Source organism: Crocuta crocuta, unplaced genomic scaffold, assembly GCF_008692635.1.
Source record: "Crocuta crocuta isolate KB4526 unplaced genomic scaffold, BGI_CrCroc_1.0 scaffold168, whole genome shotgun sequence".
Classification (NCBI taxonomy): domain Eukaryota; kingdom Metazoa; phylum Chordata; class Mammalia; order Carnivora; family Hyaenidae; genus Crocuta; species Crocuta crocuta.
In genome coordinates, this window is record NW_027532591.1 from 3,676,929 (window position 1) to 3,701,971 (window position 25,043).

Here is a 25,043-nt window from a genome sequence, read left to right on the forward strand (position 1 = left end):
CTGTGAGGTGAAGATTTAATAATATATGTACATTTATGTAAAAACAAACATGCAATGCGTGTAAGGTATGTAAAAACTACATACCTGTAATGTACACATACAGCCTGGTATGTCACAGAATCAGGTTTGGTTCATTCAAACTTGTTTGTTGAATTAGAATTGAGTACAAAGCAGGCTTTGTGCTAATGCCAGTCACCCCCATGTGAACCTCAGCAGGAAAACAGCAGTCATGAGGTGGAAGCATATCCTAGTAGTGGATGGAAACATGTGTGCTGTGTGTGGAGGGGAAACTCCATCACCTCTGCCACTGAACCTGGCTAGGGCTGGGAGTGTTGGGGTGACTGAGCCTCAGTCTTCTCCTGAACCATAAGGAGGCAGACTGTGGCTGCTTATAGACCCTCTGGCTTGGAGTTGGTGACTGATCTTCTGAAATCCCCAGGCTGCTTGTACTAGGAGACGGTTCCTACCTGCAGGAAGGTCAGAGCTGCTCTCTGCAGCAGGCACTCTGCATAGCAGACTTCAGCATGGATTTCCTCTGTGGGGAGAAAACCAGCCCTGAGGCCTCCTGGGACTCTTGACCGGCAGCACAGGCCAAATCCTCCCCACTCCACCTCCCAAAAAGCACAGTGAGTCTGAGTCAGCACTCTGCCCTTCCCCCCTGGGGGGGAGGTGGTCTGGATCCTTCACAGCACTCACCACTGTCCAGAACTGGCTCACTCCCCACACCTGCCTTCCACCTCGTCCCCTATCCTGCCATCCAGAATGTCAACACAGGGCCCTAGGCCTGTTCTCTGGTTCTCCACACAGCACAGTGCCAGGCAAGGAGAACGTGCTGGGTTGAATGGATAAACAAAGAAGATCCTGATCCAGGGAAGCCCACAGGCTGTAGGAGTATGGGAACATATGGGAAGGAGAACTCACACAGCCCAGGGAGTCAGAGGAGACTTCCAGAAGAAAGGTCATTTGAATTGAAAAGGAACAGAAAGGTGAGGCAAGAAGAGCTTTCTAGGCAGAGGCCTGGGAGAACCAAAAAACTCTGATGTTTGGGGACAGCCAACCCACAGAAGGTCGAAATGGGGTGAGGTAGGGAGACTTAGGGGACAGGTAAAGATGAGGGGCAGAGCTGACTGAAAAGGGCCTTGAATACAAGCTGGAGGAGTGCAAATTTGGCCCTGTGGGCATCAGAGAGCTATGGAAGGCGAGGAGGAGGAGTGGCGTTGTCAGATTCACTGTCTTCTGTTAGAAACTTAAAGGGCTCTTAAGGATGGAGAAGGCCATTTACTCTTGCGCTGAAGAGCCCCGCATTGCTCCAGCTGCCTGCTGCTACCTCCAGGACTGCCACGTGGGGTCCCAGCACGTAGTCTCTGGCAGCCTAGACCATCTCTTACACTGCCTTCAGCTGTCTCATCCCAGTGTGCCAGCCTCCAAAACCTTATTTCCCTCTAGGATACGTGCGATCACTATGATAATCAGGCCAGTAAACCTAACCTGCACATAATTCTAGGCCCACCCTGGCCCGAGAAGCAAAGCTAATGAACCTTGTGATCGCATTTTCATTCCTCAGCTTCCAGGTCCTCAGCATGTAATGCCATCAGGTAAGTGAGCCTTCCCTGCTCACCTGAGAACAACTTTTCAAAAGGGCCCAGTCCTCTGTTAAACTGGGAGATTAACTGCCCTTTTCCCCACCCATCCCTGGGCCTGGGACAGGGCTGCCTGGGGCCAGCTGGGTTGAGAGGACATTCAGATGCCACACCTTCTGTGAATTGGTCCATAGTGGGGCGGTGCACCAGGTTGCTAAAGGAATCTGTTACAGAGGACTTCTTCCGGTGCCTGAAGAGGAAAAAGCGGCCTCGGGTCATTCACTGAGAGTGAGCCAGGGGCCCAGGTGGGCTCAGACGCATCTCCCGCCCTTCCCATGGGACTCCACACACACACACACACACACACACACACACACACACACACACACACCCACCCACCCAACTGGCAACTCTCCCAAGTCCAGGCTTTCTCACGCCCTTGCTTCTGTTGTTACCCCTACGTGGAGCCCCCTCCCCTCCTTTCTCTGCCCTGGCCAGTTTCCAGTCACCCTTAAGGAACCATCTCCAGCATCACCTCCTCCAGAAAACCTTTCCTGCTCCTCTGGCAAGAACCCCTCAGCCCCTGGAGCTTCCCTGCTTCCTGCTGGAGTGTCACTATCTGCGCCTTCTCCTTGACCAGGCAGTTCAGGGGTCAGAGGTGGCCAGTGCCCACCCAGCACAGGGCCTGGCCCAGGGCAAGCATGTGTGTGTGCCCAGTGAAAGACGATTCCAGCTGTGCACGAACACTGAAGGTCCATTCCCTTCTTCATTCACTCAAGCAGTTTATGTGTACTGGATACCAAAGATGCACCAGGCCCTGTGGCCATGTTTTCATTCGATCCCCACAAGAGCCCTACCTTCATACCTATTTTACATATGAAAAAGTTGAGTCCAGAGAGAGACTTGCCCAAGATCAGTTATTACATGACAGAGCCAGAATTTATCTCCTTAAAATCAGGCCTGACCCCTGGAAGCTGCTTAGAGACTGGCTCAGAACACAAGACTCCCGAGGCAGAGCTGACAGGGACAGCTCTTAGTACTTGGGGACTCATCCTCTTAGCCAAAAGGAGCAGCAATACTAGTGGCATTTAGGCACTGGGATAGGCCAAGGTGACAGAAGGATGGACCTCATGACCCCTCATTCCTGCCCACCCCCCCCCGGCCCGGACCTCTGACACAGCGTCTGCGCCTCCTTCATCATGTTGCCAGCAAGCAGGATGTCCTGAGGGTCAAAAGTCATCATGGCCTGCATCTCCAGGATGGTTGCATATGTCAGCGAGTGGTACATGCTCTCCTTGGTTCTGCCGGAGAGAAGGGACATGAGAGCACCAACCCCCAGAACTCCAGAGGTAGCTGGCCTGTGCAGACCACCACCATAAACTCCCCACCCAGCATGGCAGGGAAACAGAGATCCAGAGAGGGGAAGAGACTCTCCCAAGGTCTGACTCTTCCATTGCTGCTCAAAAGGCCTCAGATCCCAGCTCCTTTCCTTCCTGCTGAGTGACACCAAGTGACTTTCCAACTCTGAGCCTCAGTTTCTCATCCATTCTGCAGGAATGGCAGCAGCCAAGAAATGTTGTGAGGACTCATAAAAGACTTTAGCAACAGGTTGGCCTGAGACTGTACCCCCAGTGCCCAGGGACTGCCACTCACCTTCTGCCACACCTCCCAGAGCAGAGCCCGAGTCCCTTCTATCCTCAAGCTACCCTTCCCCACTCTGCCCCCTGGGCTTGCCCTATCCTTGTTCCCTGGGCCTCACCGGCCTCACTCCCTCTTGCCTCTCCCCACCCCGTCATCTGGCCATGCTGCTTTCTGGTTAAGGTCTCCCATGGTTTTCATGTCCCATGACGTAATGCCTGGGCCCAAGGCTCCACACAACACAGGTTCTGCCCACCTCTCCAGCCCAGCCCTCTTGTCACTTCTGCTTCTGCCCCATGATCTGGTCACATTCAAGACAGCGCCCCTCATCACAATGAGCCACACATACTCTCAGGAAATTCCCTCTCCCCCTCCTCTCTGCCTTTGCCCAGGATGTTCCCTCAGCTTAACATGCCTTTTCCCTACCCCTTCCCTCCCTGACTCATCTGTCAAGGCCCTCAACTGCCTCCAAGGCCACTGGGCATCCAAGGCTCCCTCTTCAGGGACCATGTGTCTATACCGAGGCACAGGTCATACTGAATTTATATCAGCAGAGGTTTAGCTCTCTCCTCAGACTGGAGAGTGGGCTCAAGGACAGAGCTTGTACGGAACTCATCTCTGTCCCCAGCACCAGCACCACAGGGCCTCGTCAGCAGCCTCAGGATTCCTCCTGCCATCTTGCTTCTTCACAGGCCAGACCTCTCAATGGAAAAGCATCTGGTGGGGGCTTTTAGTCTAACACATGGAAAGAAAAGCAGGCAGGGAGGGATGAGAAAAATGCCAGTCCCCCTCTGCACTTGGGGAAGTTACAAAGTGTCTCAGCTTTGATTTATACTTCTGCAAATGGGGACAATAATGGCAGCCTGCCCAGGTCCCTGTGGGAATGGCTGGGGATCACTCTTGGTTGTCACACAGAAGGGGCTACAGCGGTTTTCACTCCCTTCCCTACACACCCCCTCATCAATTATTTACCAAACTCCTCAGTGCCAGGCTTATGCTGGGAACTTTAGGGGAGATGACTTTCTATTGTAAAATCACATGATTTCACCCATTTTCATGCCTTTATCATTCATAAAACTGTAAAATTAAAAACCCTTTGTAAATTAAGTGCTTTTTAACTTCCGGGTGACCCCTCCACCCAGGTAATATTGTCCTGAGGAGCCAAAGGTTTTTAAAGAAAACCAAAGACTGGCCCACCCCTCACCAACTCTGGCAGCTATCACAGGTCTTTGCTAGAACCCCCTAATCTGAAGGCAGTGGCTTGTGCAAAAGAGGACACAACCTGAAGTGGGGACAGAACTCAGGCTTCAGAGTCCCTGAGACACAGGCTGGAATCTTGGCTTTGCCAGTTATCAGCTGTGTGATCATGGTGAATCTTGTAAACTCTCTGAGCCTCAAGTTTCTCCTCTACAAAATGGATACAATAAACCTTCTCTCCCAGGACTTTGGGTGGCTTAAATAGGACACCCAGGCCAGGGCCACATCACTGATGCTCAATAAATGTGAGTACTTCTATGTCTGCCAGGGTAAAGGGTCACTGCCCTAGATAGAAACTCTCTGGCTCAGGAAAGGCTTCCTGGCAGTACCCAGACCCACCCCTCCAGATAATCCCCTCCCACCCCAGGCCTCTTGAGTTCTCAAGCCCCTGCCCTTCTCTTCCTCTCTCCACATCAATGAGGCCCAGGACTTAGGCCTAAGCACCCAGTCTAGTTCTGGGCCCAGAAGGAGGGGCAGCCCCACCTGGAGAGCTGGCAAGCAAAGTGGAATTTCTAGTCTGAGGCCCAGTGCCCAATATGCACCTGAGGCTAGGAATCCTGGCTCCTCCCCAGCTCACTACTGGAAGGTCGTCAACTGTTTTCTGGACAAGGACCTGTGGTACAGGCACACATTGGAGACACTGCAGGTTCAGTTCCAGACCACTGCAATGGAGTGAATATTGCAATGAAGCAAGTCAAATGAACTTTTTTGTTTCCCTGTGCACATAAAAGTTTAGTTAGGTCTACAACANACACACACACACACACACACACACACCCACCCACCCAACTGGCAACTCTCCCAAGTCCAGGCTTTCTCACGCCCTTGCTTCTGTTGTTACCCCTACGTGGAGCCCCCTCCCCTCCTTTCTCTGCCCTGGCCAGTTTCCAGTCACCCTTAAGGAACCATCTCCAGCATCACCTCCTCCAGAAAACCTTTCCTGCTCCTCTGGCAAGAACCCCTCAGCCCCTGGAGCTTCCCTGCTTCCTGCTGGAGTGTCACTATCTGTGCCTTCTCCTTGACCAGGCAGTTCAGGGGTCAGAGGTGGCCAGTGCCCACCCAGCACAGGGCCTGGCCCAGGGCAAGCATGTGTGTGTGCCCAGTGAAAGACGATTCCAGCTGTGCACGAACACTGAAGGTCCATTCCCTTCTTCATTCACTCAAGCAGTTTATGTGTACTGGATACCAAAGATGCACCAGGCCCTGTGGCCATGTTTTCATTCGATCCCCACAAGAGCCCTACCTTCATACCTATTTTACATATGAAAAAGTTGAGTCCAGAGAGAGACTTGCCCAAGATCAGTTATTACATGACAGAGCCAGAATTTATCTCCTTAAAATCAGGCCTGACCCCTGGAAGCTGCTTAGAGACTGGCTCAGAACACAAGACTCCCGAGGCAGAGCTGACAGGGACAGCTCTTAGTACTTGGGGACTCATCCTCTTAGCCAAAAGGAGCAGCAATACTAGTGGCATTTAGGCACTGGGATAGGCCAAGGTGACAGAAGGATGGACCTCATGACCCCTCATTCCTGCCCACCCCCCCCCGGCCCGGACCTCTGACACAGCGTCTGCGCCTCCTTCATCATGTTGCCAGCAAGCAGGATGTCCTGAGGGTCAAAAGTCATCATGGCCTGCATCTCCAGGATGGTTGCATATGTCAGCGAGTGGTACATGCTCTCCTTGGTTCTGCCGGAGAGAAGGGACATGAGAGCACCAACCCCCAGAACTCCAGAGGTAGCTGGCCTGTGCAGACCACCACCATAAACTCCCCACCCAGCATGGCAGGGAAACAGAGATCCAGAGAGGGGAAGAGACTCTCCCAAGGTCTGACTCTTCCATTGCTGCTCAAAAGGCCTCAGATCCCAGCTCCTTTCCTTCCTGCTGAGTGACACCAAGTGACTTTCCAACTCTGAGCCTCAGTTTCTCATCCATTCTGCAGGAATGGCAGCAGCCAAGAAATGTTGTGAGGACTCATAAAAGACTTTAGCAACAGGTTGGCCTGAGACTGTACCCCCAGTGCCCAGGGACTGCCACTCACCTTCTGCCACACCTCCCAGAGCAGAGCCCGAGTCCCTTCTATCCTCAAGCTACCCTTCCCCACTCTGCCCCCTGGGCTTGCCCTATCCTTGTTCCCTGGGCCTCACCGGCCTCACTCCCTCTTGCCTCTCCCCACCCCGTCATCTGGCCATGCTGCTTTCTGGTTAAGGTCTCCCATGGTTTTCATGTCCCATGACGTAATGCCTGGGCCCAAGGCTCCACACAACACAGGTTCTGCCCACCTCTCCAGCCCAGCCCTCTTGTCACTTCTGCTTCTGCCCCATGATCTGGTCACATTCAAGACAGCGCCCCTCATCACAATGAGCCACACATACTCTCAGGAAATTCCCTCTCCCCCTCCTCTCTGCCTTTGCCCAGGATGTTCCCTCAGCTTAACATGCCTTTTCCCTACCCCTTCCCTCCCTGACTCATCTGTCAAGGCCCTCAACTGCCTCCAAGGCCACTGGGCATCCAAGGCTCCCTCTTCAGGGACCATGTGTCTATACCGAGGCACAGGTCATACTGAATTTATATCAGCAGAGGTTTAGCTCTCTCCTCAGACTGGAGAGTGGGCTCAAGGACAGAGCTTGTACGGAACTCATCTCTGTCCCCAGCACCAGCACCACAGGGCCTCGTCAGCAGCCTCAGGATTCCTCCTGCCATCTTGCTTCTTCACAGGCCAGACCTCTCAATGGAAAAGCATCTGGTGGGGGCTTTTAGTCTAACACATGGAAAGAAAAGCAGGCAGGGAGGGATGAGAAAAATGCCAGTCCCCCTCTGCACTTGGGGAAGTTACAAAGTGTCTCAGCTTTGATTTATACTTCTGCAAATGGGGACAATAATGGCAGCCTGCCCAGGTCCCTGTGGGAATGGCTGGGGATCACTCTTGGTTGTCACACAGAAGGGGCTACAGCGGTTTTCACTCCCTTCCCTACACACCCCCTCATCAATTATTTACCAAACTCCTCAGTGCCAGGCTTATGCTGGGAACTTTAGGGGAGATGACTTTCTATTGTAAAATCACATGATTTCACCCATTTTCATGCCTTTATCATTCATAAAACTGTAAAATTAAAAACCCTTTGTAAATTAAGTGCTTTTTAACTTCCGGGTGACCCCTCCACCCAGGTAATATTGTCCTGAGGAGCCAAAGGTTTTTAAAGAAAACCAAAGACTGGCCCACCCCTCACCAACTCTGGCAGCTATCACAGGTCTTTGCTAGAACCCCCTAATCTGAAGGCAGTGGCTTGTGCAAAAGAGGACACAACCTGAAGTGGGGACAGAACTCAGGCTTCAGAGTCCCTGAGACACAGGCTGGAATCTTGGCTTTGCCAGTTATCAGCTGTGTGATCATGGTGAATCTTGTAAACTCTCTGAGCCTCAAGTTTCTCCTCTACAAAATGGATACAATAAACCTTCTCTCCCAGGACTTTGGGTGGCTTAAATAGGACACCCAGGCCAGGGCCACATCACTGATGCTCAATAAATGTGAGTACTTCTATGTCTGCCAGGGTAAAGGGTCACTGCCCTAGATAGAAACTCTCTGGCTCAGGAAAGGCTTCCTGGCAGTACCCAGACCCACCCCTCCAGATAATCCCCTCCCACCCCAGGCCTCTTGAGTTCTCAAGCCCCTGCCCTTCTCTTCCTCTCTCCACATCAATGAGGCCCAGGACTTAGGCCTAAGCACCCAGTCTAGTTCTGGGCCCAGAAGGAGGGGCAGCCCCACCTGGAGAGCTGGCAAGCAAAGTGGAATTTCTAGTCTGAGGCCCAGTGCCCAATATGCACCTGAGGCTAGGAATCCTGGCTCCTCCCCAGCTCACTACTGGAAGGTCGTCAACTGTTTTCTGGACAAGGACCTGTGGTACAGGCACACATTGGAGACACTGCAGGTTCAGTTCCAGACCACTGCAATGGAGTGAATATTGCAATGAAGCAAGTCAAATGAACTTTTTTGTTTCCCTGTGCACATAAAAGTTTAGTTAGGTCTACAACAGCATTATGTCCAAAAGTGTGCAACAGCATTATGTCTAAAATATAGAACTTAATTAAAAAATACTTTATTGCTGGGGCATATGGGTGGCTCAGCCATGATCTCACAGTTCATGAGCTCGAGCCCCATGTTGGGCTCTCTGCTGTCAGCACAAAGCCTGCTTCAGATCTTCTCTTCCCCTTCTCTCTCTCTGCCCCTTCCCTACTCACTCTCTCTCTCTCTTTTTAATGTTTTATTTATTTCTGAGTGAGAGAGAGAGAGAGAGAGAGAGAGAGGCAGCGTGAGCAGGGGAGGGTCAGAGAGAGAGGGAGACAAAGAATCAGAAGCAGCCTCCAGGCTCTGAGCTAGCTGTCAGCACAGAGCTCGACAAGGGGCTCGAACCCACGAACCGGGAGATCATGACCTAAGCCAACGTCGGATGCTTAACCGACTGAGCCACCCAGGTGCCCACGCCACCCACTCTCTCAAAAAAAAAAAAAATTAAAAAATACTTCACTGCTAAAAACATGCTAATCATTATTGACATTTCATTGAGCTGTAATATTTTTGCTGGTGAAGGATCCTGCCCTGATGTCCATAGCTTCTGACTGATGAGGGTGGTGGTTGCAGAAGGATGTGTTGGCTGTGGCAATTTCTTAAAATAAGGCACAGGGAGCCTGGGTGGCTCAGTCAGTTAAACGTCTGACTTCAACTCAGGTCATGATCTCATGGTTCATGGGTTTAATCTCTGCATTGGGCTCTGTGCTGACATCTCAGAGCCTGGAGCCTGCTTCAGATTCTGTGTCTCCCTCTCTCTGCCCCTCACCCGCTCACATTCTCTCTCTCTCAAAAAAATAAAACATTAAAAAAAAAAAAAAAGACAACAATGAAGTTTTGCTGCACTGATGGACTCTTGATTTCACAATTTCTCTGTAGCATGCGATGCTATTTGACAGCATTTTACCCACAGCAGAACTTCTTTCAAAATTGGAGTCAATCTTCTCAAATCCTGCTGCTGTTTTATCAACTAAGTTTATGTAATATTCTAAATCCTTTGTTGTAATTTCAACAGTCTTTACCAAGAATAGATTCCATCTCAAGAAATAAAGATCTTTGCTCATCCACAAGATGCAACTCCTCTTCTGTTCACGTTTTATCATGAGATTGCAGCAACTCAGTCACATCTTTGGGCTCCACTTTTAATTCTAGTTCTCTTGCTCTTTCTACCACATCTGCAGTTACTTCCTCTACTCAAGTCTTGAACCCCCTCAAAGTCATCCACAAGGGTTGGAATCAACTACTTCCAAACTTCTGCTCATGTTGAGATTTTGGCCTCTCCCATGAATCACAAAATTCTTAATGGCAGCTAGCATGGTGAATCCTTCCTAGAGGTTTTCAACTTACTTTGCCAAGATCGATCAGAGGAATCACTACCTATGGCAGCTATAGCCTTATGAAATAGATTTCTTATGTGGTAAGATCTGAAAGTTGAAATGACTCCTTGAACCATGGGCCACAGAATAGATATTGAGTTAGCAGGCATGAAAACAATATTAATTTCATTGTACACCTCCCATCAGAACTCTTGCATGATGAGGTGCACTGTAAATGATGGGGTTGAAATATTTAGTAAACTAGGTTGGAAACAGACATACTGTCATCTAGGCTCTGTTCTTCAATTTAAAAAGCATAGGAAGACTAGATTTAGCATAATTCCTAAGCACCCTAGGATTTTCAGAATGGTAAAGGAGCACTAGCTTCAACTTAAAAGTCACCAGCTGCATTAGGCCCTTACAAGAGTCAGCCTGTCCTTTGAAGCCAGGTGCTGACATCTCCTCTCTAGCAATGAAAGTCCCAGATGGCATCTTCTTCCAGTATAAGGCTGTTCCATCTACATTGAAAATCTGTTGTTTAGTGTAGCCACCTTCATTAATGATCTCAGCTAGAGCTCCCAGATCACCTGCTGCAGCTTCTACATCTTGCTGCTTCACCTTGCACATTCAGGTCATGGAGATGGCTTCTTTCCTTAAATCTCACAAACCCACCTCTGCTAGCTTCCAGCTTTTCTTCTGCAGCTTCCTCACATCTCTCAGCCTTCACATGCAGAACTGAAGAGAGTTAGGGCTTTACTTTGGGTTAGGTTTTGGCTTATGGGAATATTGTGGCTGATCTGATCTTCTATTCAGACCACTCAGACTTTTTCCATATCAGCAATAAGGCTGTTTCACTTTCTTATTATTCTGTATATTCCCTAAAGAGCACTTTTAATTTCCCTCACGAACTTTTCCTTTACTTTCATAACTTGGCAGTTTGGTGCAAGAGGCCTAGCTTTTGATCTGTTTTGGCTTTCAACATGTCTTCCTCACTAAGCCTAGTCATTTCTAGCTTTTGATTTAAAGTAGGACATGCAACTCTTCCTCTAACTTGAACACTCAGAGGCCATTTTAGGATTATTAACTGGCCTAATTTCAATGTGGTATGCCGGTACATAAGTAGGACAACTCCCCAAACCTCAGACACCCCAAGTTTAGTTTACAATCCAAAGTTCTTGTTTGCTTACAAAATCCTGAGCCTTGAGAGTAAGAGTCCCTTACCTCTGAGCTAAACCCAGATCTGGGACATGATGTCCATGTGGGTCCCACCTGCTAGTCCCAGACCAGCTGTCAAACTGGGGAGGGCACTGGAAGAGCCAACAGAAGAGCAGGGTGTTAGGACCTGGGACTCCCTGGCCATGTGGAGGTCAGCTAAGCCTCGGGGCCACCCGCTCATCTCTCCTCTACCAACAGCAAAGTAAAATAAAGCTACTCAAAGAAGTGACAAACACAGAAAACAAATGTCCAGGCTGGGGTGCTGGCGGAGGTGAGGATGGAGCTTGATGAGCCCATTACTCTCTGAAGGCAAAGTATGAATAAAAATTAAGTGAGACACTGCATGCACAGTGAGGAACAGTCCAGTCAAAAACTGGACTCCAACATTTTTTGAAGCTTCAATGGCTATATATGGAGAGGCTATTTTTTTTTTAGCAAGAATTATTTCCCCTAGGGTCGCCTGGGTGGCTCAGTTGGTTGTGTCCAACTCTTGGTTTTGGCTCAGGTCATGATCTCATGTTTCATGAGTTTGAGCCCCACATTGGGCTCTGTACTGACAGTGGGGAACCTACTTGGGATTCTCTCCCTCTGTCTCCTCCCCTCCCCTGCTCACTCTCTCTCAAAATAAATAAATAAATTTTAAAAAAAGAATTATTTCCCCTACACCAGTGGCTCTTAATAAAGATGGGGAAATATCTTTCCTGTTCTCCCACCCCAACCCTCCCTCCCAATCTCTAGTATCTGCCAATTTCTCAAAACATGTTTTGGTTGTCACAAGGTGGGTGTGGGTGAGAAGTGTGTTAATAACATCTACTGTTTGGGGAAAACACTCTTAAACTGAAAAAGAAAGGAAAGATTCTTTTCTGGAAGGGAACAAGGGCTAAGATAAAGAGCGGCTTCACTGCCTTAAGTGTGAAGTTAAAAGATACCCTCGTGGAAAGACTGGTTTTCTCCATGGTGCCTCCTTCAGGGCAAGCATTTCCTCTCTGAGGCATGAGTTGTGGGGCCTGAGGGTGGGACTCCTGAGGTGAGGGAATGAATGCCCTACTGAGGTGTAAGGAGGATGAGGCAGCCCCTCAACATGCAGTGGGCTGTAGGGAGAGGGTGTGGAACTTAAGGGGAGAGGTTGGCAAGGAAGGTGGCAGGGAGGAGCCCGCTCAGGGTCAGGTGATGACCAGAAGGGAAGTGGAGCTGGGAGTCTTCCAAAAATACTGGGAGGGCAACCTAGATGTTCAGAGATGGAGCAGGACGGAGCTTGGCCTGCCTCAGACGGTGGCCACACTCTTGTTACAGACCCAACCCTGCCCCACCTCAAGCCCAGATCTCCTCAGAGGGGGGTGATGAGGTGTGGGGACTAATGCTGAGGGATCATTATAAGAATCATGATCATCACATGCTGGAATTCCCAACACCCCCAGAAAACTGGCCATGAGTTCCAGACAGGACAACAACGGGTCAATCAAGTCTACAGAAACTGAACAGGTCAGGCTTGGGACTCAGGGAAAGCAGTTCCCCTGCATCACATTTGCCTTCCCTGGGAACTTGAGGGAACCAGATGTGGCAGAGGACAACCATAACCTAGAGCTGAAAAGAAGGCAGCCAGGGGTACTCTGACCAGGCAGAGGAACAGCTTCTCTGGAGAAGCTGACATCTGGGGCCAGGTCATCCAAAAACCAATCTCAGCAATTACCAGGCCAAGGAGCCACATGCTCCCTTTCTGGTCATTACCTGTCCCTCAGTAGGCTCCCCCATGCCACCTTCCTTGCCCACCTTCCCAACATCCAAAAGCCAATCCCACCAATTACAAGGCCAAGAACTGGCTCTTAAATATGACCAGACAGTGGAGGACCATCAGGCATTTGAGGAAAACCCCCACTAGAAGATTCCTCCACTACATAGAAAAAGGGAACCTGGAAAAAGTGGAGATTATGCAGGAAAATAATAAAACATTTAAAAGGGAAACAATATTCTCTGATAAAAATAACAACAAATACTTACTAGAGTGCTTACTCTAGAGTGCCAGGCCCTGTCCTAAGGACTCCCATATTCCAAATATAGATATAAAGAACAAAGCGCACTCAGAAACCAAAATACGATGTTTTAGGGGAAAAAAGAACATTCAGAAAACAATGAGTCTGAAGAAATTAATCTTCTGATCTCAGAAAAAAAAGAAAATAGAAGGATCTCTTCTAACTCAATAGAAGGACTTAATGATAAGGTTGAAGAAGTCTCCCCCCCAAATAAGAGAAAATTAAAAGAGAAAGAAATGCAAAATTGAGCACAAGATAGAAGGCTTAGAAGAGGACTAGCCCAGGAAGCCCAATGTTTGACTTAAAGCAAGCCAGAGAAAGGGAGACAGAACATGGAGGGGTCGTGTTAGAGAACGTCCTAGAACTGAAACACAGTCTCCAAATTAAAAAATACCAAATACCTACATTTCAGCACATCATTGTGAAATTTCAGATTTGCAAGAACAAAAGAGAAGATTCTAAACATTTCTGAGGAAGGAAAAATGATCACGTGCAAAGTTAGAAAAAATTAGGGTTCCTGTGGCTACTGTAGATGCTAGAAAACAGGGATGCATTGTGTTCAAAATTCTGAGGGGGGCGGAAATTATATTCATGCAATTCCTTCCTAGGAAGTTTCTAGAGGACATGCTCTGGTAAAATGAGGGAGGGTACCAGAGAAAAAGCCAGGTCAAAGAAACAAGAGAGAAGTAAAGGAAGTTCTAGGAGATGGCTGTAGGTGGCCAGTAGACATGACTGTCCTCCAGGGGACAGGTTTCTAGGAAAAAGGTTACGAAGAGGTCAGCATAAATGTATAGCAAATTAGGCCAATGAAAAGAGAAGGCAGGGGTACCTGGCTGTCTCAGCCAGTGGAGCATGTGACTCTTGATCTCGTGGTTGAGTTCAAGCCCCATGTGGGGTATAGAGATTACTTAAAAATAAGAAATCTTAAAAAAGACAAGACCATTAACTTCAAAAATGAAATGAAATCTTACAATATATGATTCATCTCTGCAATGATCATTAGTTACCTAATTATAACAATGTAAATATTATAAATTTGGCCAGACACTGTAATATAATAATGAGAAAAAGGATGAGGGGAGGTAGGGCAGGGGTATAAGAAAGCTAAATTCTTGTCTACCGATTGATGTTTAAAAGTAAAAAGTTTCAAAAAGAAAAGAAACAAAATGTATGGTGTATAAATTTATGGTGTATCAGTTCTTAATGTTTTTTAAAAAATAATAAACAAAGAGCAGTATAAGCATATTATTTACAAATAAGGCAGCAAACACTAGAAGAAATGGCTAAATGACTAGCCAACATTATTATAGTAAAGGGCTTGAGTAAAAGCAACTCAAATCTTTAGTCCTCTGGGAAAAAATGAAGAAAAGCGACTGTGTTACAGCTGGCAGGGGAGAAAATCAAAGTGGAAGAGGCCGTAAGAACCCAAAAGAAAAGAAAGGAAGGCATAGTGACCTTAGGGAGGTCCTGGCTGCTCAGAGCTATAGGCTGGGGAGCCCAAACCCCTATTTTTATGGGACTCTCAGGGATCATGGTGACCCAGAAGGCTGAAGGGATTCAGTTACATGGGGTTCCTCTTACATAAGACCTATAGTTCTCCATGAGCAGACACTACATGTGGCCTCAAGCCCCATGTAGGGTATAGAGATTATTTAAAAATAAGAAATCTTATTTTGCACACACACATCCCCATCCCCACCACCAACCTGGGCTTAAGCCTCACCTGGGCTTGAGGTAGCTGAGTGCTTCTGAGAACTGGTTGGTGAGAAAGAGGTCCAGGGCGGTCATGCACTGGTCCAGGGCCTCATGGAGGCTGCTCACAGAAGTCCTGCTGGGAGAGACGGGGAAGTAACCAGGAGCCCTCAACCCCTGTCCAGGCTAGAACAAAGCCCCACAGGGTCCATGCAAACTCTCTGTGGGCCTTGGATGCCTGTCACAAGCTCCTCCAGGCTACCCACTCTGTACTAGGACACAAAGACAATTTGGACATACCTCTAAGTGTTCCTAAAAGTGGGAGGAGAGAAGAATGGGGGTGTCATCTAAGATCTGGTAGAGGGGACTGGGGAGGAGCAGAGGATGGAGGGCAAAAGAAGCCCTGGAAACAAATTTATCTTACCCCTCACAAGGGTAAAAGGAGTCTTTATGGCCTTTCTGACCCATCAGGCTTTTCTGCTCCTCCCCCCCAGGGGGGTACAGCCCACCCACTGGATTCCACTTCAGTCCTTTTCCTCCCCCTTCCTCCTCCAGGACTTCTCCTGCCCATCTTGAGCCTGCACTCTAGAATCCCAGAGACACTGTCACAATGGGCTGTGGTGTGCAGGCCTCTCAAAGGTCACCTTCCGTGTACCTGACCCTCTTCCAGCCCTTACATTTCTCTACAGCTTTTATCACTCTCTGACATACACATATATTTCTTTCTTTCTTTCTTTTTTTTTAATTTTATTTTGTCTCCTTCCACTAAAAATAAGGACTTCTGAGGGCAGGAATCCTTCTTTTGTTCACTGCTGTATCCCCAGCATCTAGCATCTGGGACAAGGTGGGATTTTGATAAATACCTATTAAGTGAATGAAAATTGACTGAATGAAGAGTCTCAGGCTAGAACAACAAATCCCTGAACTTTCTGGGTCTCAGCTTTCCCAACTGAAAAATGAGAGATTAAACTATGAGATCCCCAAAGTCCTATCTTGAGGATGTCTCTTCTCAAGGAGTCTCTTCTGAGTGAGAGAAGGTCCAAAAGGGGCCCTGATGACCTCACTGAAGGGAGATCCTTTTCTCCCAAACTTAGTTGAGAGAGTCCCTTTCCACCTGGTAAACATCTACACCTAACTTAAGACCCAGTTCTAATGTCTCCTCCTCTCTGATCTACAGCAGCAGGTCTTCCTGGCCAATTGAAACATGTCCTTGTTCAAAACCGAACTCTTGTTCATTCTCTCAAATCTATTCTCCCCTTGTCTTTGCCATCTTAATAAATGACACCCCTCTACCCAGTTTCTCAAGCCAGAAATCTGATAGTCAGCCTTGATACATCCCTCTCCCTGGCGGTCTACCCCATCACTAAGCCCTTTCAGTTCTGCCTCCAAAAAAATCTCTTAACCCAGCCCCCTCTGTGCCCAGTGCAGGCCACTATCACCTTCACCCAGGGCTGACAGAAGACTGATCCTTCCCCTCTCACTTCTCCTGCCCCTGTTCTCTCTCTCCATTAAATCGTTCTGCTCAGTATTTGAGGTCTCTTAAGTCTCTTCTTTGCCATCTCTTTCATACTGTTACATTCTGAGTGATTTCTTCAGATCTTTCATTTTACTAATTCTCTTTAGGTACGTGTGTGATCTATTTTTCTTGTCTACTGAGTTTTTAGTTTCAATGATTATATTTTACATTTCTGGAAATTCCACTTGTTTCCTTTTCAAATCTGCTTGGTTGTTTTCTGCAGTATTTTGTTCCCTGCTTATTATTTCAAGCCCATCTTGGGCTCCTTTACATGTTTTTAAAACATTTATTCTAGATCTCATAAGTCTAGCATCTTTAGACTCTCAGTGAAACAAATTCTGTTGTTTCTTGATTTTGGTGTCTACTACTCACAACGACTTGTTTCCTTGTGTGTTTTGTAATTTAACCATGAGCTCCTATATGGCCAATCCCAAAGAGATCTTAGGAGAAGGATCTATTCTTCCAGAGAGGATTTTCACTTACTTTGGCCAGATTCCTTGGGCTGCTACCATCCTATGATACTTAAGCTTTAGGTTACTTACTTTTTTATGATACTTACTTTTTTAGGTTAGTATCTCTAGGACCACAAAATAATAGGTTTTCAAACCCAAAATTTGTGTGAGGGCAGATTAAAATTTATAATTTTCTAGGGAGCCTTTTTTCTTACACCAGACCTGTCATCCCCCTTTATGGGAGGGTGTCTACTTCTTTCCGGTCAATATTTCTATTTGCTGGGGGTATAGCCCTTTGGAGGTCCCAGATTTATGTGGTAGTGTAAGGGGGACAAGCTTCAACTCCTCACACTGTGGGCTGGCTCATCCCTTGAGTGGTCATTAAAACTTGAGGTTCTATAGACTTCGGCTCAGGTCATGATCTCATGGTCCGTGAGTTCGAGCCCTGCATCTAGCTCTGTGCTAACAGCTCAGAGCCTGGAGCCTGGTTCATTCTCTGTGTCTCCCTCTCTCTCTGCCCCTCCCCACTCACACTCTATATCTTTCTCTCTCAAAAGAAATAAACATTAAAATTTAAAAAAAAAATTAAAAACAAACAAACAAAAAGGCCCTCCAGGTTTTAGATTTCTGGAATTTGTAAATACCCGCACATTGCTGTGGCTTCATCTCATTTATCAGCATGGTTTCACCTTCCTTTTTATTCTTGGCTTGAGAAGATTTCTGTTACTTGGAAGCTCAGGAATATATTTTAAAGGATGTTTGGAGTAACTCTTCCAGCCTCTAGGTAGTTTTTATAGGGAGAATGTTGGAAGCATTATTGCCTCTAACTCCTTCATCTCATAATAGCCAAAGTTCTCTTTTTAAAACCTGAATCTGACCATGTCACTTCTGAACTTGAAATTTTTCACTGGTTTCTCATTCCTCTTAGGATAAAGACCAAGTTTCTTTCCATGGCCAAAAGGCCCCATCATAAGCAGCCTCTGCCCCTCTCTTCATGAGAAGAGTGGCACAGTGTCTTCCTTTGTGCCCAGGGCTTAGCCTAGTGACTGGTGTTCAGTCCGCAAATTCTGTTGGATGAATTAGTGAAGCAGTGAGCAACTACCGCCCTGGGTATTCACCTGGAATTCTCTCCTTGAGCCCTCACAAAGCCTGTGAAGTAGAATTATTATTCCCATGGCAGACGAGGCACAGAGGAGAGGTGACTAAGCCAAGATCACATGCCCAAGCATGGGTTCTAACCAAGTTTCTGCCTGAGCCAGTGCCCTTCAGCTCAGCCCCAGGAAGTCAGCCCCAGGAAGTCAAGTCTGTTGTCCTGGCTTATGACGATCTCTAAACAATTCCAAAGCCAAGAGCCTATCTCCCATTTCTGCATAAACACCACCACCACCACATCCACCTCTCATCAAGAAAGAGGTTCTGCCTGGTTGGTCCACATGGAAAGAAAGATGCATAGACAGATAGACATACAGCCCAGAGGTAAATCCCTCCCTTGGCAACCGCAGCACCTCTTCTGCTTGACTGTAATGAGGTGATTCTGAGGTGACCTCTCCAAACTGGGAGCTGGCCCTGGGGTGGCCCTGGGGCTGATTTCCTCCTTCCTTCCCTCCCAAATACTCTCGAATCACTGGTTTTGGCCCAGCCCGGGCCCTGCCCTTGAAGATTTCATGGTCTACAGGAGTGACAGAGGCAGTGACAGAACCATCAAGGCAGCAATCATGGAAATCACTGAAGGCTAAGGAGGTCCAGAAGTGGAGGAGGAGCACTCAACAGAAGCTTTCTGTAAAAGATGGCAATGAATTGAGGACAAGATGGAGAAAGAAGTCCATGAAAGGGGAAAAGGAGCTAGAGTCATACCACAGTGACAAGGAGACGCAAGTTGTAGTGGCAAGGTGGCAAGACAGGCTCTAGAAGGCCTTCTCCGGGCGGGTGAGGCACGGGTGTCCTGGCTGGCTAGGTGCATCAGGAAGGCTGGGACATTGACCCCATTTGACTTAATGACTGCATTAATTCACCACCACTGAGAATATCACTTACGTTCTTAATTCTCCCACCAGCCCAGAGGCAGGCATGCTTATCTGCATTTAACAGATAAAGAAATAGTGAGGACAGGATCCTAGTCTCCTCCACCAAGGAACCTAGAAGGCAGAAATGCTTTCCATAAAAGCAACCTGGCCAAAAACTTTTCTTCTTCCCCTGGCTGTGACTGAGGTCCCCACTTCTCTGCAGGCTATCCCCATGTCTTCAAGGCCTTTCTGCTCCTAGTCACCTTACCAGCCCAGATGAATACATTACTGAGCTTCTGAGAGATTGATGGTGGCCTTTCCACTGTGCCTTGGAGAACCCAAGGCATGGACTGGGGTGGGGGGGGGGGGGGGGAGGGGGTGCTGAGCTGGATGGAGCTTAGAGCACGGCTGGTAACTAATGCCAGGAGCTTTGGCGTCATAGAGGAGGGAGGCTTGAGGCTGGAGTGAGAAGGGAGCTGGAGGAGGGGGAAGGGGTGTCAGACAGCCTGAAGTCACCCCATTCTACCCCTGACTCCCCCTCCCCATTAGTCTGCCTGGAAGCTGCTACCCTGACATCTGATGGGCAGAGCTGGATGGAAGAGGAGGACCTCTCAGTCCCCATGGTGGGGGGGAGTAGAGGCAGGCAGTGCAAGGAAGTCACTCAGGGAGCAGACTGGAGCCAGAGCTGGCTTTTCCTCCCCGCTTCACCATTCCAAGGGGAACTCTGGCTGAGGGGGTCAGGGTGATCTGTGCATGGGGAACTATCACTTCCAAAGTAAACTTTCTTCTTGTAAGTTTTTTTAGAGAGCACAGGCTGGGGGAGAGGGGTGGAGGGAAGAAGATGGAGAGAAAGAGAGAGAGAATCTGAAGCAGGGCTTGAGCCCTGACACAGGGCTGAGGCCTCAATCCCACCACTGTGGGATCATGACCTGGGCTGAAACCAAGAGTCGGATGCTCAACTGACTGAGCCACCCAGGCACCCTCCCCCCCACAAAGTGACCTTCCTAAATTGCATATATGGTTGTGACTCTCCTTTCAGACACTCCCCCTTAGCTGTGAATAAAACTGAGTATGATGTGGCATGGTGGGGTGTGATGTGGCCTAGTGCAGTGTGTCCTTCAAGAGTTTTGAAAGCAGATAACCCTGGTCTCAAACTACAGCTCAGCAATTACTTGTTGGAAAAAGCTGGAAAGGTTCTTTGACCTCTATGAGCCTCAGTTTCCTCATCAATAAAATGAGAATGGCAGTACTTACCCCTTGGCATTGGTTGAGAAGAACGACTAAGACAATGTAAAGCACAATAAGAAGTATTCAGGAAATGTTAGCCATGTTACTTTTTTTTCTACGATTATGTATTTCCATCATGTCTAGAATAACATTACTTCTTTTTTTCATCTATTTATTTTTGAAAGAGAGAGAGAGCGAGCGAGAGAGCGCAAGCAGGTTGAGGGGCAGAGAGAGAGAGGGAGAGAGAATCCCAAGCAGGCTCTGCACTGTCAGCACAGCGCCCAACACAGGGCTCCATCTCACAAACTGTGAGATCATGACCTGAGCCAAAACCAACAGTCGGGGGCTTAACTGACTGAGCCACCCGGGTGCCCCTGGTGCAACATTACTTTTATAATAAAACCAAATAACTTCAAAACATGGAGTGTACATATCCTATGACCCAGCAATTCCACTCCTGTGGGACAACCAAGAAGATAACTCACATACGTACAAAGAACAACCTTACAAGAATACTGTTTGACTAGCAAGATATTGGGAACTACCTCAATGTCCATAAAGAAGGCTGATAAATAAATGGGGGACTCTACATTGGGTGGTATATCATACATCAGGGAAAGTGGGGACCAGAGCTGCAAGGATCAAGAAGGCTACATCTCAGAAACCTGAAGCTGAGTGAGAAAAAGCAAGCTGTAGAATGATTCATGCTATATTTACATAAAAATTTTTAAGTCGGAACAAGCTACATTTTTTTAGACTTATACACACTCAGCAAAAGACTAAAAACAGTCTTTTGACAAAACCAATAATACTGTAACAGTGTTGTATGGTGACAAATTGTAGCTACGCTTGTGATGAGCACAATATAATACAGAGAAGTTGAATCACTATGCTGTACACCTGAAACTAATGTAACATTGTGTGTTAACTATACTCAAAACATTTTTTAAAAATAAAATACGGAAGTAACAAAACCAAAATTCAGGAAGGTGGGAGGAGGAGGGGAGGGTCTACATGGGCTTCAACAGTCTCTGCTGTAGTTTATTTCTTAACAAGAAGAATATGAAATAAATGGGCATGATGTTAACATTTGAAAAGGTTGGATGATAAGGGCATGGAGTTCATTTTATTATATGCTATATTTTTCTGAAGTCTTAAAAATATTTTATAATTTTTGACATGGTGGAGATCTAAAGTTCAGTTTGTTTACCACTGACCTTAATATACTGGGTTGGGCCCAGAGCAGGCCTCGGGAGTGTTTGCTGAGTAACTAAATGAGTGTCTATGGTGCAGGTGGAACTGCTTTGCCTCTGCTCTGCTCAGACCTCACCAAGATGGCACTGACCAGGGACAGGGGCAGACGGACCTGTGTGGCCTCAAACAAGAGTGGGACCTGCAAAACATGCAGTGGGGACAGGGTTTGGTTCAGAATGAGGAAGATCCACCAGTGCTAGGAGACTGAGCTTGTTGCCCTGGAGAGGCCAGAGGAGCCTGGAGCTGTAGAGTGGACTGAGGCAAGGATATGAGTGTGGAAGGAAGAGGGATGAATGTGGCTTCTAGCCTGGGAGTTCAGGATTCTTTGATAGGTGCCCTGTTTCATGCCTGCCTTCTCTCCTGGAAGCTTCTTTTCTGGGCCCAGTGGGGTAGTGCTTAGTCAGGGCTGGGCAGAGGGGGCCTAACCAGACTCCAGATTTAGAGACTTCAGCTCAGAGCAGGAAGGGAGCACCCAGGGCCCGGCCTCCCTGTATTTTCCAAAGGAGGGATCAGAAGTCTAGGGAGGATAAAGGATGTGGCCAAAATCATACAATAAACATGGCCAAGGCAAAACTCACCCAGCAGCCGTCCTCCAGGCAGAGGTGTCCCCCAGTGACCCAACTTCTAAGCCTTCACCCAGGATGCACACACAGGCCCTATGGAGGTCTGAAGCTGCAGCTGGCACCAGTCTCACCTTCCTGTTCATGTGTTAGCCCTGAGGGCCTTGGCAAATATTGTCTCTGGTGGTGAGGCTCTAGGTAGGGCAGGCACACCTCCCGGCTCACCTGAGCCAGATCTCCACCCAGCAACCTCCTAGAGTCAGGGCTCCCAGCAGACGCCCCCCATCCACTGGGGCCCAGGAAGGGGGAGAGTTGCTCCACATCTCCAGCACCTAGCATCTATCACTGCTACAGGGATTCTACACATTCCTCAGAGAGATGGGGATGCGCAGAAGAGCCATGTTGAAGGGACAACACCCACCTTTACTACCCCAGTTCCTGCTGCACCCAGAGGGCACAGCTGATTCATATCTTAGCTTTTCAATTCCTTCAAATATCCTAGAATCTGAAGTAGTATGGCATGCGGGTGGGAACTCTGGAATCAGCGGGAGATGGGTTCAAGTCCCAGATCCACCTTTCACCTCCTGGGTGAAGGGATGAAAGCAACCCAAGAGTTATGCCTCAGTTTCCTCATCTGTAACGGAGATGATAATAACAGAGCCCACCCACAGGTGTAAACGCCACGAGAGGAGGGAGGCGGCTCTGACGTGGCCGTTACTATAGCCAGCTTGGTGCCAAAGTTGGGACCCTGAGCGGAGTGATCGCCCCAGGGTTCCAGGCGCCTCCGCTCTCCTCGTGCGAGTGTCCGCAGCCCCCTTCCACTCCCCGGCTCCCGGAGGCCAGGCGCAAAGCCAGGCCGAGGTGGGGGGCTGGAAGCCACANCCACATCTCCCGCCTCGCTGAGGCCCCCACCTGAGCCCTTCGTCATCCTACTGCATTGGTGGGGGGCATTCACGCTGGGAAACACGCAGCCTCCAGCGTCAGGCTTGGGTTTTAGTGCTCCATTTTGCCCCCTGCGTGACTGCGTGCGAAGGACAAGACCACGGAAGATAGCGCAGTTTAGCACTCAGCGCTAGTCAGTAGTTCACACTCGCCTTCTTAAATAGTCCCCATAGCTGCCATTTTAGAGACAGAGAAGTTGAGGCACAGAGTTTTTGTGACTTGCTCAAGTTAATTCACCTAATAAATGGCAAGATGTGACTGGAACCTGCCCCTCCTGACTCCGGGGTGGACATTTTTGTTTTCCCCCCTTGGTGCCCTCCCCTCTGGGTCCCCAACCCCTATATGGGATCACCCACAACACTCCTCAAACGCTGGGCACGTAGCCTTGAGGTATATGTCTAGGGCTAGGGTTGAAGCCCACCTGGCCTCCTGACACAAAGAGCCACTGGCCCATAAAGAGTTAACCAGCCACCACTTCCAGGCCCCAGATGCTCTTAACCATGACTCATCAGAGCACGTGGCTGCCATTAGAACTGTCCCTTCACAAAGGAGGGGACAGAAGGAGGAGGGACTCCAGGCCCCTGGATCAACCCTTCACTCCAGGATGTCAGAAGAGGAAGCAGGAGGAGCCTGTAGAAGCAGCCATGGTAGGAAGAAGGCTCAGACTAGGTCCTGGGAGAGCCAGGCGGATTGGGCCTTGTGGCAGAGGGGAGATGTTTAGATTACTGTTAAACCTAGATGGGCTGCCTGGAAAGGTAGTGAGTTCTTATCCTGCCCATATGTGAGCAGAGGCTAGATGTTCACTTGCAAGGATCATCCTACCTCTCTGATTCTCAGACCAGGCACAGAAAAGGTAATTAAATACAAAGAGCAGGCTATAATGACACCCATAGACTGGAGGGGTGGGGTGACCGCTTCTTAGAGAAGGTGGGCACAGAGTTGATCCTTCAAGTTTATATTGTTTATACACAATAAAGTTGTGGAAGAGGTGTACCAGATGGGAGAGCAGCATGGGTGAAAGCATGGAGGTGGGCAAAGGCACACAGATGTCAGCTGGAGTTTGTGAACTTGTGAGAAGACCAGCAATGTGCATGAAGAGGAGACTCGGTAATGAGCCTGGGACACCCTATCACACGCCATGTCCTTTCAAATCTCTGGGCACGTGTACATGCTCTTCCCTCTGTCTGGGACACACCTTCCTTCCTTGTCACTTATTATTCATTCATTTAATCAGGGTTCGATCCAGAAGCCTACAATTTAAAAAAAAAAAAAAAAAAGAATACAAATTTACCAATATAAAACTGCCAGGGTTCTGCCAGAGCCCTGGAAAGGGCAGAGTGAGGGGTTCTGAAGCTTTGTGCTACATTAGCTACAGGTAAATTTTTATTGTATTTAATCAACATTTATTAAGGGCCTGACATATGCCAAACCTTCTACTGGCCCTGCAGGTTTCATTTCAGGCACCACCTCTTCCAGAAAGTCCTCCATCCCCAGATGGGTCAGGGGCTTCCTGGGCATACACTGTCCCAACCCCCTATGACCTGCCCTCATCACTCTGGACTGACACCATCTGTGTGTGATAGTGCTGGAGTGAGGTTTATATGTGATTGTCTCTGCCATCAGACTGGGAACTTCTGGAGGGTCGGATCTGGTCAGACATCTCTGTATCCATATCTGATTAATCACCAAACACCAACACCAGACCTAGAACTTTACCATTTCCATCTGAGGTAATTATAATAATGACTGATGTTCACCAAAAGCTTATTCACATGACACACGTTAAGTGTATGACATGGATTATCTCATTTAATCCTCACTTTTAACCACCTTGATGAGCCTCAGTTTCCTCATCAGTAAAATGGAAATACTGCCTGCTTCAAAGGGTGGTTGTGAGGATTAAGAATTCATGTATCTAGGGGCGCCTCAGTGGCTCAGTCGGTTAAGCGTCCGACTTCGGCTCAGGTCATGATCTCATGGTTTGTGGGTTCGAGCCCATGTCAGGCTCTGTGCTGACAGCTCAGAGCCTGGAGCCTGTTTTGGATTCTGTGTCTCCCTCTCACTCTGACCCTTTCCTGCTCAAGCAGTCTCTCTCCCTCTCAGAAATAAATAAAAACATTTAAAAAAATAAAAAAAGAATTCATGTATCTAACCACCTCACATGGGTCAGAGTGGCTAAAATGAACAAATCAGGAAACTATAGATGCTGGCGAGGATGTGGAGAAACTGGCGCCCTCCTACACTTTTGGTGGGAATGTAAACTGGTGCAGTCCCTCTGGAAAACAGTGTGGAAGTTA

The 25,043-nt window shown here is 48.2% G+C and overlaps 1 protein-coding gene across 2 annotated transcripts in view; it reads right to left on the bottom strand.

The window, feature by feature from the left end:
- TTC39A (tetratricopeptide repeat domain 39A) overlaps positions 1-14,925 on the bottom strand; it is a 35,927-nt gene extending 21,002 nt beyond the window's left edge. The window contains exons 1-4 of one of the 2 annotated variants that reach the window (XM_077779809.1): positions 14,824-14,925; positions 6,031-6,162; positions 1,754-1,830; positions 468-535 (exon numbers count right to left, since the gene is read on the bottom strand). In XM_077779809.1, coding sequence (XP_077635935.1) covers positions 468-535; positions 1,754-1,830; positions 6,031-6,162; positions 14,824-14,888 — 342 coding nt within the window. In that variant the 5' untranslated portion in view covers positions 14,889-14,925. Of the gene's footprint in view, positions 1-467; positions 536-1,753; positions 1,831-2,749; positions 2,882-3,830; positions 3,911-6,030; positions 6,163-14,823 lie in introns of those variants that run through there. The other variant, XM_077779808.1, reaches the window with a different exon arrangement.
- Between the last annotated feature and the right edge of the window lie 10,118 nt (positions 14,926-25,043).